At 40.1% G+C, this 15156-nt stretch overlaps 1 protein-coding gene across 1 annotated transcript; it reads left to right on the top strand.

Moving 5' to 3' along the window:
- The first annotated feature begins 6645 nt into the window (after window positions 1-6645).
- LOC114631280 (olfactory receptor 5-like) lies at window positions 6646-7584 on the top strand. The gene has a single exon (XM_028779583.1). The coding sequence runs from the start codon at window positions 6646-6648 to the stop codon at window positions 7582-7584; it is 939 nt and encodes a 312-aa protein (XP_028635416.1).
- Window positions 7585-15156: the final 7572 nt, after the last annotated feature.

Here is a 15156-nt window from a genome sequence, read left to right as displayed (position 1 = left end):
AGGAAGGAAGGAAGGAAGGAAGGGAAAGAAAGAGAGGGGGGAATTTGATGATATTTCTAGGTCATTGATTTCTTAAAGTTTGTTTAATATATGTGAATGTTTTCTTGCCTCTATGTATTTGCAACATATATGTGCAGTGCCTAGTGGGCCAAAAGATAGCATTAAATTAAATAGAACTGGAGTTACAGATAGTTGTGAGCTACCATGTGGATACTGGGAACTGGACTCAGCCCTCTAAATTTTAATCCCTGAGCCATCTCTCCAGAGCCTGATAGTCTTTCAGTGACTTTTTCACTTGATACAATGCCTTCAAGGTACATCCATGTTATAGGATTTATCAGAATTCTTTCCTTCTTTAAGGCTAAACAATATTCCATTGTGTTGCTCTCAAAGGAAGTCTGATTTCTTCCACCTCTTGGCTACTGTAAACACTGATGCTATGGGTGTATGGAACAGATATGCTTTTAATAAACAGCATTTTCAGCCTTGTGTCAGATTTTTCTCTCCTGTGGTCATCAGAAACATCAATACCAAGAGCAGAGCTTGAAATTTAGGAAAACACCGTCAACGTTCACAGATGTGAACTGAGAGTGGCGAAGAAGCTTTCTTGCCTTTGTCCATCCTCTTCAGTCTCTACAGAGCATCAGTGAGAGGCTTTCCTCTCGACTCTTTTCTCAATCCACAGAGACCATAGAAGTCTCTAAGGTACAAAGCTCTGGCTTAAGTTTACATGGCTATGCCTTCTCACAGTGTGGGCAGTCCATTCAGCAACTTCAAGAGCTCAAAACAGAGAAGAGAAGAGGCAAAGGCTCTCAAAGAGGCAAAGGCTCTCTGTCTCTCTCTCTGTCTCTCTCTCTGTCTCTCTCTCTGTCTCTCTCTCTGTCTCTGTGTGTGTGTATACCTCCTTTCAAAGTAGATTTAACAGTTTCATTCTTTGACATCTCCATTTTTAAGCAAAGACTGAATTTATGTAAGTATCAGAGTCTCCTCCACAGTCAGAATCATTCAGAAAGGATCAATACCTGTCTACCATCAACTATCAGGTATGAAGACCCGGTGCTATTTTTTGTGGGTGAAGTCAAAGAACAGCAGAAATAAATCTTTTTTAGTGTAATTAAGATATCAGGTCCATATTACAGATTCTAAACACTTTAGAGATACCGAACAGCTTAATCCTCAGGAATAGTAGTTTCATCTCAGTATATAAATAGATATTGACACATACATATATGAATAATAAATAATGGATGTATTGATATATATTTAATAGATGATAGAAGTATAGAGAATAGATATGAGCTACGTAGATATATAGGTAATAGAAGATAGGTGTGTGGATACCGTTGAGATTGATAGATGATAAATATATGATAGAAAAATAGATAGATAGATAGAGAGATAGATAGATAGATTAGATAAAATTATGGGATACATAGATGATATATGAAGCATAGGACACATGGATGAAAGGTAGATGTTTGATAAGACTGATAGATGATGAAGAAGATAGATAAATATGCACATACATGCATGCATACATACATACATACATACATACATACATACATACATAGGATGGATTACTGGATGGATGTATGGAAAGACAGACAGATGGTTAAATAGATCTGACATAGATGGATTGAGTGGCTTTTACACACTACAATTATTGTGGAAAAATATCCGTTTGTGCATGTCTGCCTTTTCCATAAATGGTCTACCATCCCAAAGAATCCACTCGTGTCATATAATATGGATGACCCCCCAAGAACATGCATAAAGTAGTAGACAGACTAAGAAGCTTTCCCAGAGACACACTGTTTCAAATTCTTCAAACACTTTTAGCTAAAATTCAGGTTCTTTCATGCCTCCATATGCCCGGCCTCTCAGGATTGGCTTTCTATACACCAAGTCCTCCTTTGACAAGTGTTTGTAGAATTAAAGACCAACATATGTCAGTTGAGATTCCATCTGCTCTTGAGAGCCATCCTCAGTTTTGTCTATGATAAGTAGAGGGATGTAAACAACACCTGTTCATACCCAGGGTCAAAATTAGGTCCTGATTCCTAATACTTTGTGTATTACCTTAAGATAAAACATCTCTCCGTGTCTCCAATTCTAATTTCTGAAAAAATTCTGATTCACCACACAACTAGAAAAAAAAAGTAGTGGTTTTAAATCTTGCCTTAGCAGTGTTCTTCATGGTCCCTGATCCTAGAACTCTAGAGGACCTATTGCAAAACCCATTCATCTCTAAATAGACTATATTGTACAAAGAATGGTCTTACTGGTTGAGGTTTGTCACTTATTCCATGATTTATTTGTGACTCTTGGACCCAGCAGCTATTGACTTAACTCAACGGCTAGTAAACATTTTTGAGGCAGAGTATTGTCTGAATATTCTATCTTTGTTCTTCAGAGCTCTCATACAGCCATTTGTGTGTATGCATATGAGGGTGTTTTACAAATGCATTTCTGATGGAACACCACTGCGTTTGAAGCAATCAGTTATGGATGGTAGAACAGATAGGGGTTCATGGAGAAGGTAACGTGAGTACACAAAGAGATCAGTAGAAGGTCAGGAATGGAAGAAGAGCTTCAGGAGGGCACAAGACTTCTCAGAGGGGAGAAAAAGGGTTCCACTGGGTTGATGGAAGCTTCACCTTTGACTTTAGAAACACATCGTGTTGATGACAAATCAGCAAGGGTTCTGTTTAAGCTTGTAATAAACACCCCAGACCCAAGCTCAGGAAGCTCACTGACAGCTCCGTGGGCTAGAGTTAAAGCTTAGCACTGAGGCATCCATGATAGGAACCAATAATAGGTATCGTTTTCCAGGATTCACATTGATCTGCACTTCATAGCTGTCATTCATGTGGGTGAACTTTGATTTTTTTCCCTCTCAATAAATTCATGAAGACAAGTAATGATATGACTATGGCTTAGAAAAGTGTGCATGGGACACAGCTACATTTGGTTTGGTATCTGACTCTGCAGCCTAGTAAAGGATCTGGGACTGGACTTAACTTACATTTGTCTACCAAAGCACAGGTCCTATATATTATCTCTGAAATCGAGACCTAATGACACTATGAATCTCCACTTCATGGGGTCTATAACAAACATCTGTTCATATCAAAAGATAAAATATTTGAAAAAAAACACTAGAAACTAAACAGGAAAAAAAAAAGAGAGATACCAAATGTAGGGTAGAGGAGATTTGACATTCACTTACTGAGAGTTCTCTGTACACCCTAGCTCTTGGCAAGTTAATATCGGTGATTTAATACCTCAGCTTCCAATAAGAAATCACATTGTCTTTTTGTGTGTGTGATGCTGAGGATGGAACTTAGGAACTTATGCATGCCAGGCAAGCATGCCACTACGGTCCATAATGCCATCCCAGCAACTGTCCTTCTACAGAGACTTTAAAGAACTAATATATCTAGTTCATATCCAACCTTACTCTCCATCCAGCTCACCCTGTCTCCTCATAACATATCTTCAACATCTTTCCCAACCAGCATCCTATCTTTATTTTGTAGCCCACTAAGTGCAATTGGTGCTGTCCATATGTCCTGTGTGGGATCATCCATCGGGGCATGGGAAACCTAACAATGAACACTCCAATACCTGTGCAAAAAAAGTGAATCTTGCTCCCTCTGCATCCATCACTTACCTTTGGCTCCTCAGCTAGGGGTGGAATATTTGGAGCACCTCCCCACTCCTTGCTAAAATTTTAAACTATCTTGGTCTTGTCCAATGCAGTTGTTGTACCAGCCATTGTGCTGGAATACAGAGCTTAGGAGACAAGTTGGGCTTGCTCTGTGATCTCTGTGATGAGCTGGGAAAGTGGAACAATTTCTAGTAAGGAACTAGGATTCTGGGACTATATAAAAAGGCATCTTGATTCTACTAAGAAAGGATCAGTTCTGTGAAGACATGGGATTTGCCTGAGGCTAAATCATTGGTAAAAATGGTGAGGTAATGAGTGTGTCTGATGTTTACCAAAGACACATATGCCCATGTATGAGGATGTTGACAGGAGCCATAGCTACCATAGTTGTAAGAACCTGGTTGAGTAAATAACAAAAACATACAAAAAATACTGACTTGAGTATTTGGCTGGTATATTTGCTTAACATAACAAGTCATAAAATGGAACAATGATATATGTAAGAGAAATAAAGGGAAAGAGGAGAGGGAAAAGAAAATAAAGATGAAGAGCCCAGACGTAGAAATCTACAGACAGAGGCGTAGAGGGAGAGGAGGGATGGAGGGAAGGGGATGGGAAGGTAAGGAAGAGGAGAGGAGAGGATGAAACAGTTTATCTTCACAGGTAGAAAAATTGGACCAAGAGTTGTCAATCATCTATCATCTAGGACACTGAGGACCAAATCTGGAGACTAGATGTTTACAACATTGACTTCAGTTGGTCTGAGAGAGAATGGCAAGTTTAATTTGTTTTATCTCTCCTGTAGTGGAGCCACAGGATGGTGTGCAAAGCAGGGATCATTCTGGAAGGAGCATGGATGCTTTGTCCATGAGAAATGCTTGAATTTGGCTGGTGAGATGGTTCTGGAAGCAAAGGCATTTACCTCCAAATAGGACAACCCGAGTTAGATTCCCAGGATCCACATGGTAGGAGATAACTGGGTCTGGCAAGTTGTCCTCTGGCCTCCACTCATGAGCCATGGTACATGAACACACACAAATGCAATTTTAAACAGATGAAATATTTGAGAGAATTTTTGAGTGCTTCGTTGAAGAAGACACTAGCTAAATCTCTTAAGTGGAGGGAATCTGGTAGAAGATGAAGCTGGTTTTCTCTATGCTCTCCAAACATTCCCATTGCTCTTCCTTTGTCAAAATGCTCTTCCCAAACTTTTCCCATGATAGGTGAGAAGCCTCTCACCTCCTGCATTAGACTCTTCATCATTTATGAATAAGTATCTATCAATATCAAGATAATGCAGTTCATGAGCTCTGCATTAGCATGCTAAACTCTTCTGAAATTGTTTTGTCTTTATATCTGTTCATTGGCTCTATGGCTTGTAAGAATTCAGCTCCTAATTGATGAGAGGGATGTTACCTTGAATTGTTCAGTAAATGTATTCGCTTATAATAACAAGATATAAAATAAAATGCCTATGTTTAAGAGAAATAAAGAAGAGATAGGGAAAATGAGAGAAGAAGGAGAAGGAAGGGGCACAGGGAAAGTGCCTAACTCATCACATGAGCTTAATTCTACCAAGTGGAACCTATGCATGATAGTCTAAAGCAAAAAGAACTCTCAAATTGTATAATTTTCTAGTTCTTTAGTCTTGGATGCTGAAGTATATTCTGGCCCTGGATTTCATGGGGCTGATCTCATCCAGTGGAATTAACACAGGAATGGAGTTGGGATGAGCTACAGCAGCTTACTGGTTGGGTCATAGTAGGCTGTGCTATCCCCACACACACACCCTGTGGGACAAAGACTATAAATGTTGTTTAAGAATATGTAAGCTAAAGGAGCTAGAAAGATGGCTCAGTAGTGAAAAAGCACTGGTTGTTCTTCTAGGGGACACAGGTCAAGGTCTCAGTACCCACATGACGGCTCACAACCATCTGTAACTTCAATTCAGGGGATTTCATACCATCAATGGCCTCTGTGGGGACTTTATGCATAGGCACTCATGAAGGTAAATATCTACACAAATAATATAAAAGTAAGTCTTCAAAAATTCCAAAATAACTAAGTCATACCAGAACTCAATAGCACTGAATAAACCAACAAAGTCTTCATGATATGTTTTTGACATAACATAAAAGCTCAATGGATCTTGGAGAGTTGGAGGATCAGAATATGCACTCCAGATTGCACCCATAATCCCTACTGCATCTCGCAGCTTTCCCCTAAATAGCTGTATGTGAATGATAATTAAGTGTACATATGATCATCCATTCTGGGTACACCCAATAGAATCTCCAACCTTCAACCCAACACAAAATTCTACAGATTTTAAGTAAATACTGTCTATGTAACCAAACAGATTGGGTCCAAACAATGGAATCTCTATATTTCTGCTAAATGAGATAGCAACCTTTTTAGAATCCCAACAATACTATTCAGATACAACTTTTTATCTATGGGCATAATCATTTGACAGCTATAACATAATGGAACTCTGTAAAATAAAATCACTTTAAAGGAAAAAGGACTCTGCTTTAGAGATGAGGCCCATTCAGGGTAGTGTGGTTGTAGAAGATCAGAGACTGCAGTCCTACTTTTCCTAGATTTCAAGAATATTGCTAAACTGATATGTAGGGAAAACAGCCTGGTAATAATACTTTTTTAAAAAAAAATCAAAATGAAGATAATTATAGTCTCTTATATAGCAAATGTCAATCTTTCCTTCACTTAATTTCATAGGAAGCAAATTTTATCCTCTGATCATTCAGATAGTCACATCCCTCCTATACACTGAAATCACCATCTGCAGGATTCATCTCAAGAATATGAAGACTCTCCTTCTAAGTCAACCTCCAACAGATGTTGAGATTATAAACTTGCTCAAGGTTCAAAGCACCATCAACATCCTTCTAATAGTTTTACTCTGATGCTACTGAAGGGCAAATGTTAACAACAGGCTTGTCTCTCTACAGATGGAGAGGTCCTTGGAGTTGGCCAACATGACCAGGGTTCAGCAGTTCATCTTGCTGGGATTGTCAACCAGATTGGACATAAGGGATGCCCTATTTGCTGTCTTCCTGACTCTCTACCTGCTGACACTCGTGGAGAACACACTCATCATCTACCTCATCTGCAGTCACAGTGAGCTCCACAAACCCATGTACTTCTTCCTGGGCAACCTCAGCTGCCTGGAGATGTGCTATGTGTCAGTCACCATGCCCACCCTACTTGTGGGTCTATGGACGGGACCCTACCATATTTCCTTCACACTTTGCATGACACAACTCTTCTTCTTCATAGTCCTCATCTGCACAGAGTGCACCCTCTTGGCTTCCATGGCTTATGATCGCTATGTGGCCATCTGCCGCCCACTGCACTACCCACTGCTCATGAGGCCGCAAGTATGCTTAGGCTTAGCCTTGTCTTCATGGCTGGGTGGGCTGATTGTTTCAGTGGCCAAAACAACATGCATTGCTAGTCTGTCTTACTGTGGTCCCAATGTCCTCAACCAATTCTTCTGTGATGTCTCCCCTCTGCTCAACTTGTCCTGCACCCATGTGGCCCTCACAGAGCTGGTAGACTTCATCTCAGCCATTGTCATCTTCTGTGGAACACTTCTGGTATCCCTGGCCTCCTATTCAGCCATTGGGATGGCTGTACTCCGCATGCCGTCAGCCGCTGCACGGCGCAAGGCCTTCTCCACCTGTGCCTCCCATCTGGTCGTGGTGGGCATCTTCTACTCAGCAGCTCTCTTCATCTATTGCCGCCCCAGCCGCATCAAATCCATGGACCTCAACAAGGTGCTGTCTGTCATCTACACGGTGGTCACACCTCTCTGTAACCCTATCATCTACTGTCTGAGGAACAAGGAGGTCCACAATGTGCTACAGAAGACCTTTCACTGGCCTTGATCATGGTCCTGGACCACCTCTGTCCCTGCACCAAACATTTCTTAAGGTCTAGGGATGTAGTTCAGTGGGAAACACCTCTATCATAGCATGAACAGGGCCTGTCTTTGATACCCTACGCCATTTTTAAAAAGAACTACAAATATTTCTTGACTCCAAAAATCCATAAGCCTTAAACTCTAACCAAAAGCAAAATAGAAAAGAATGTTTTCCATTTAATATGTGGTAGTAGCACACTAAGAAATAACTAAATAGTGGCCAGTGACCCCCTTCTTAAGTCATGATCCAAGGTTTGTGGCTTGAGCATCCCATCATTTTTATTCCTAGAAGACTGAGACATTTTTACTGAATTAAAAAAAAATGTAAGTATCTAGGTATACAGAATCTTCTTTGATTTAATACTTGCATTGTAGATACAACCTAAATATTTAATAATGGATGGATTAAACAAGTTAATTGAGAAATAAGTAATGTGCTTTTAAATAAAGAGAAATAGATTTTATGTGTTATGATGGGTATTAATATTAAATTTAAAAAAATCAAAAAGGGTGCTGGAGCTATGATGGCTCAGTGATTAGGAGTACTTGCTGCTTTTGCAGAGGATCTGAGTTCAGTTCCCAGCACCCAGTCACAACATCCTGTAACTATTGCTTGAGAGAAATCTGATATCCTCTTCTGGCCTCCATAGATAACTGCACTCATGTGCACAATCACACAGAAATACATGAATAAGTAACAATAAAGCCTTAAAACTGTATAAATATATTAATATTTACACAAATGACTTCATTATGACATTTGATTGATGTGTGTAATGTACTTAATCATGTTGACCTCTATTTATTGTACACATGGTTACTTCTGTGGCAGGGATACTTAAGACCTAGTCCTTTGTCTGAACCATTGCATTCTTTCTTGTGTCTTCAGCACTGAGTTTTTTTAAAGCACATTATATAATCACAGTTCCATGTTGCCATGCTCATCTATACCAAGTGTCTGTCAGTTGAAGGCTGGACCAGGTTTTTTCGCATTTAAATACTCTGCACTCCATGCATAGTCTTCTTCACCTTGGAGGAGAAATCAGCTAATGTGGAGATGGAGAGTTTCCCCAGAAACTAAGGCCACATACTGCTTATGCATAGGACCCAAGTTCAGTTCCCAGTATCTATTTCAGATGGCTCTCCACTGCCTGTAACTGTAGCTCCAGTACATCTGGTGCCCTTTCTGGACACTGCAGGCACTTGCCCTCATATGCACATACTCCTACATGGATGCCATGAATACACATAATTTTTATTTAAAGAAATCAATCAGTACATGACTATAGTTGAACATGTTCTTCGTGCGTTTCTACATAAATCTCTAAAAAGTATCAGCAAAATTCTCTCTTTCTTACCACTTTTTCAACTCCTCTGGTGTTAAGGGAGTCTCTGAGGTCCAGGGCTTCATTTTAAAGTCCCTGTGTCCTCCTATTAGTGTAGGAAGCACCTTCAGCTCCTCAGAGACTCCGGAGTCACAGAAAGGATTGGAGGTATGGCTAGAGGATCTGCTTCAGGACCAGGAGCAGTTCCTCCTGAGATGCTACTCTCCTGTTTCTGTGTTCTGGGCAGCAGCTGAGAATCAGAACCTCCTCCTGATCACATCATTGAAGCAGGATCTGTGCCTGCGCCCTTCAACCACCAGGTGAGATGCTCCAGTGTCATTCTTTGGGGGTGAAGGCAAGGCACCTCAGTGGACACCTCTAACACACAGTTATCAACTGGTTTTTCAGAAATAAACAAATTTAAGAATCAACTGATGGAGAGATAGTTGCAGTAATTGCATCTAGAAGCTAAATTAGTAATGATGCATACTCCATCTAAGCGGCCTCCTAAAGACAAGTCAGGGTAGGAGAGACATCCTGTCTTGATTTCTTATCAAAAATGTTGTTAACCATTATGGCATACCATTCCAAAGAGGGCTGGCACATTCCACATTCCAAAGAGTGGTTATTGTTGTATGGATTTGGCTCATTCTAGGGAAAGATTGAGCACTCCTACATCCCAGCATAGACAAGATTCAGTATATTAACCAACTCTCTGAGAGTCAAAGCTCTTCAAATACTTAGAATTATATACAGCTGTATGTCATTACACATGCAGCTCTGGACGCATTGTATTCCAGCACATATCCTTCTCTAATTTGAAATGTTTTCTTTTGTTCTTTGACAATCTTACACAAATATAAAATGGATTCTAATTCGTGTAATATCCCTGTTCTCTCTAGTGACCCTTTCATCTTTATTAACCTTCTACTCCTTTTAATTCCCTTTCAAACATTCATGTTTTTAAACCTATTGGGCATCTTAGTAGGTACAAAACTGAAGACAGTGACTGCCCTTTCTCCAGAATCCATTTGGCTGAAGTTCCTACTTCTTGTACACCAGTGGAGTGGAATGGAGTGGAGCTATATGTTGTTAAAGACTTCTACTTTCTCATGAAAGAAAGCCTAAATTTTGTTTAGGATAGATAGATTCTCTGAAACTCAGAGCCCAAGTGTTGGTCTCCATATTACAGTACCTCTTCAACAATGGGAAAAAATAATTCAGGATACAAATCAATACCACTTTAACTATGAAAGATTTAGTGTGTGTGTGTGTGTGTGTGTGTGTGTGTGTGTGTGTGTCCTTCCATCTGTCCATCTGTCTGTGGCTATGCTTGGGTATATGTACATGTGCAGTACTTGCAGCGGTCAGAAGAGGGTGTCAGGTCATTTGGAGCTAGAGTTACAGGTGTTTAAGAGCTGCCCAACATGGGTGCTAGGAACTGAACTCAGGTCCTCTGCAAGAGCAGTAAGTCCTCTTAATCTCTGGAGCATCTCTTTAACCTCCAATGTCCTCATTTTAAAAAAAAAAAAAAACGTACAACAATTGAGGCAACATGCTCAAGGAAGTAAATGGAAAGCACTGCAGCCCCAACTCCTCTAGAACACTGGTTTTCAATCTTGCTAATGCTATGTCCCTTTAATACAGTTCTTCATGTTGTGGTGACCCCCAACCATAAAATTATCTTCATTACTACTTCATAACTGTAATTGTGTGACTGTTATGAATTATGTAAATATCTGATATGCAAGATATCTAATATGTGACCCCCAAAAGAATTGTGACCCACAAGTTGAGAATCCAAGCTCTAGAGAGTAGACTCGCTTCTTATTCATCACTGAGCCTCCTTACTACACAGGAACACTGTTGAAAGACAGCACAGGGCTCACACCTGTATTTTCAGTTGAACCGTTTGTGACATATTCTAGCTCTTGAATTGAGGGTGCTGTGGTAGGTCTCTGGGGGTACACTTAAGTAATTCTCATAGTTATATAGGGCAATGTAAGTACTCTTGGATCATAAATCAGATTATGTAGCCACAAAAAAAGGATCCATGCAAGTGGAGAGTGTGGAGTCATTGCTAAAATATCAGAGGCAGATTCTGGCAGGAGTAGGGTGTAAAGACTTTCAGTGGAAGGGAAAGACCAAGGGAGGAGACCATGTTTCATGTTCTTGAGAATATAGACAATTTTTCTCACCCAGTACTTAACTTGGGAAGGGTGTGTGTGTGTGTGTGTGTGTGTGTGTGTGTGTGTGTACCAAGTGCATTTTGTGTAAATCTAAATCCATGTTGGGTGTCTTCTATTTCTCTCTACTTTGATTTTTGAGATCTCTAGCTGAACCTAATTGGCTAAACTGGCTGGAGGAGGTGGGCTCCAGGTATCCTTCCTTTATCTTCTATCCCTAGGGGCTAGAGCTACAGGTGCATGCCACCACTCCCAGTTTTTGCACAGGTAGTGGAATCTAAATTCAGGTCTTGTACATACATGTATGGCAGGCACTTTACAGACTAAGGTCTATCTGCAGCATTAAGAGTAATATTTTAAATATCGATGACTATCTACTCAAGGAGCCAGAAGCTCGCTAGATCAGGATCCTTGTTTAAAATTACCACTAAAAGCCAAACTCAATTTCTTGAGCTCACTTTTGTTAAAAAATAAAAAAATAAATAAAAGAAAGAATAGCTACTCCAGACCTGGCTGGTACTCAGTTGGAGAAGAACCCACAATTGGATCAACAGATAGGTCCATTCAACCATAATAGACACAAGTATGAACCTTTATAAAAATATGAATGATAGATACCATCCATATGGTTTGCTTTGCAATTTAATCTCATCGAAAACTTCATGAGGAAAGGTGACTATGTACCTATTGTAGTGATTTGAAAACAGTTGAAAGATTTTGAAAAACTCAAAATTATATCATTTGAGACGGAATGTAGATGGACTTTGGACCACTTGGTTCAAAGAGAAAGAAAAGATAATTGTATAATATCTAGGAAATGCTACTTGGAATAGGAGTTCTAGTGCCTGGAAACTAGTGCTGGATTCACATCAGAACCTCCGCTTCTTACTCTGCATGAAGTTCTGTATTCAGCATTTCGGTCTCTAGGACTCAGTACCTCATGACATTTATGCTTGTCCCAGAACCTTAAGATCAAATGTTCCCCAGTGTTTCCAAGTCTGGATTCTTGAGAAATTGGTTCCCTGTAACTGGAAAAGGAGGGTAGTAACAAGCCCTGCATGCTCAGTATGCCTCATGATTCCTGCTCCTTGGACTCAAGAGGGTCTGTTTAAAAGCCTTTTCTTGGCTATTGTGAATTCAGGAACAATGAACTTGGATGAGCAGGCATCTCTGTAAGAGGATGTAGAGTCTTTGTGAGTGAGCCAAGCAGTATGGCCATGTCGTGTCTCATGATAGCTCTATCTTTCTGCTCTTGAAGAACCTTCATATTGATTTCCATAGTAGCTGCACAAGTTTGCACATCTACCAAGAGGGAATAACTGTTTCCATTTGCTCATAGCCATGACAGCATCTGCTGTATATATATATTCTAAAGCCTTAACCATTCTTATTAGGGTATGGTGAAATCTGAAAGTAGTCGAGTTTGCATTTCCCTGATCGCTAAGGATGTTGAACATTTTTTAAAATATTTCTTGTCCATTTGTAGTTGTTCTTGAGAGAGTTCTCTGTTCCTATTTAAAGTCTATTTTTAAAAAAATTATCAGTTCTTTGAGAATTTCATCCAATGTGTTTTGATCATATTCTCCCTCCCCCAACTTCTCCCAGGTTCACCCCACTTCCCTACCCACCCAATTTTGTGTCACTTTTAGTCTCTTGTTGTTGTTGTTGTTGTCGTCGTTTTTACACTAATAAAATCTAATTTGTTTTCCCATGCATTGTTCTCTGTGTGGTCTTCCATTGGAGCATGGTCAACTAACAAGGACCTATACTCTTAATACAAACTGATTCCCCCATCCCCTCAGCTCTCAGTTGCCAATAGCTCCTCCACCAGGGGTGAGACTTCATGCCAAACTCTCCTCTTCTTGTTGGGAACTTCCTGGCTCGAGCTTGAATAGGTTTTACGCATGCTGTCATAGCTACTGTAAGTTCAAATGTATAGCTGCCATGCTATGTCCAGAAGACAGCCTTTCTTTAGATTCATCCACTGCCTCTGGCCCCCTTTGTTTTCCAAAATACATTGTACAAATATATAAAATTCTCAAATAATAAACACAAATAGGGGCTGGCAAGATGGCTTTATGGATAACATCATTTGTCGCCAAGGATGATGACCTAAGTTTAACTTCTAGAAGCCATATGATGGAGAAAAGGATAGATTCCTGCAAGCTGTCTTCTGACCTCCACCCATGCACCTACCCCAAAAAAGCAAAATGCAGTAATTTTAAAAGATAGTATGGGCTGCAAAGATGGCTCAGGGGTTAAGAGCATGCACTGCTCTTGCAGAGGACACAAGTTTGGGTCCCAACAACCATATTGGGTGACTTAAAATCACCTGTAACTCCAATTCCAGGGGATCCAGTGTCTCTGACCTCATTATGCACCTGCACTCACAAGACAATATACCATCCCATAAACACGCACATGTGGACATAATTAAAAAGAATAAGCCTTTAAAATAAAAGAGAGTAAGCTACAAAACAATACTACAAAATTCTTTTCATCTCCAATATTCAAATGCAGAGTCTGTATCAATTTTAAGAAAATGTGATTTAAAAAAAATCTTTGTTCACACTAGTTTATCCGAATCAATGTTTGAGTATAAGATCTGGAAAATCTGCAAATAAAAAGAGAAAAGGACCCCAGGGTTTGGGGAGGGGAAGTTTGCTTTTGGGCGCAGTGTGGTTCCTGGCTCCAGCAGCATGGTTCCTTGTTTTAAGGAAGTTGTTCAGTCCTCTGAAGCTAATTCCTCACCAGCAAAGACAGGGTGGGAGCTGCATCTCTGTGAAGAGTTTGTAGAAATGCAGAGAGATCTGCATGGAAAAACAATCAGGTCTCACAAAAAGAGCTTAGCATGCAATGTTCTTGGTGGTTAACATTTACCATTTATTTTTCTCTTCTTTATTTATGTTTCTCTCATACAATACATCCCAAACACAGCCTTCTCTCCCTCCCCTGTCCCCCAGATCATATCCTCCTCCATTGCCCTTCAGAAAAGAGCAGGCCACCCAGTGATATCAACTGAACTCAGTAAAACAAGACGCAATAAGAGTAGGCATATACCTTTATATCAAGGTTGGGCGAGGCAACCAAGTAGGAGGAATAGGTCCTATGAGCAGGCAGAGTCAGAGAATAAATCTAAGTGGTTTCCTTTTGTCTCAATATACACATTGTCTCAATATACATATATGTGTATATGCATAAGTTCGAATGCTCATTGGTGCAGGTGTGTGTGAACATATATGAGGGTGCCTGTAGATATGTGTGCATGTGCGTACAGAGGTCAGAGGACAATTCCAGATGTCATTCATCAGGAGATGTCTAGCTTTTGGAGACGGGATCTCTCACTGGTCTATATCTTGACAAATAAGCTAGGTCAGCCAGTCAGCAAACCCCAAGGATCTGCCTGTTTCTTCTCCCCAGTGCTGTGGTTTCAGCCATGAACCACCAAGCCTGGTTTGTTTTTAATCTACGATTTAATGATTATTACAACACTATTCATAAAGCCTAGAAAAGAGGAACAATCTTTATGTCCATAAATAAATCAGTAAAATTTTAATTACTTTTTTATTTTTGAGATCATAATATAATTACATTGTTTCTCTTTACCTTTCATCATTCCAAACTCTCCCACACACTGCCCCTCCTCCCTCCCCCCCATGCTCTCTTTTGAATTGGCAGCCTCTTTTTTCTTTAATTGTTGATGCACTTGTGTGGTGCAAGTGTGTGTGTGTGTGTGTGTGTGTGTGTGTGTGTGTGTGTGTGTGTGTGTGTGTGTGTTGCAAGTGTGTGTGTGTCTGTCTGTCTGTCTGTGTATCTGTGTATAAAACAAAGTTGGTTTTTTAATGTTGATTTTTGAAGTTGAAATCAGTCCTTGAACCTGTCATCACTTTACTGAGTAGCACATTTCCAAGTTAGCCTAGAATTAATCTAAGTTTTGTCCCATTTGAGAGAGAGAGAGAGAGAGAGAGAGAGGGAGAGGGAGAGAGAGAGAGAGAGAGAGAGAGAGAGAGAGAGAGAGAGAGAGAG

The sequence above is a fragment of the Grammomys surdaster genome, unplaced genomic scaffold (assembly GCF_004785775.1).
Source record: "Grammomys surdaster isolate TR1022 unplaced genomic scaffold, NIH_TR_1.0 355, whole genome shotgun sequence".
NCBI classification, from domain to species: domain Eukaryota; kingdom Metazoa; phylum Chordata; class Mammalia; order Rodentia; family Muridae; genus Grammomys; species Grammomys surdaster.
The sequence above is the reverse complement of the archived record's forward strand: the minus strand, read 5'-3'. Positions and strand labels throughout refer to the sequence as shown.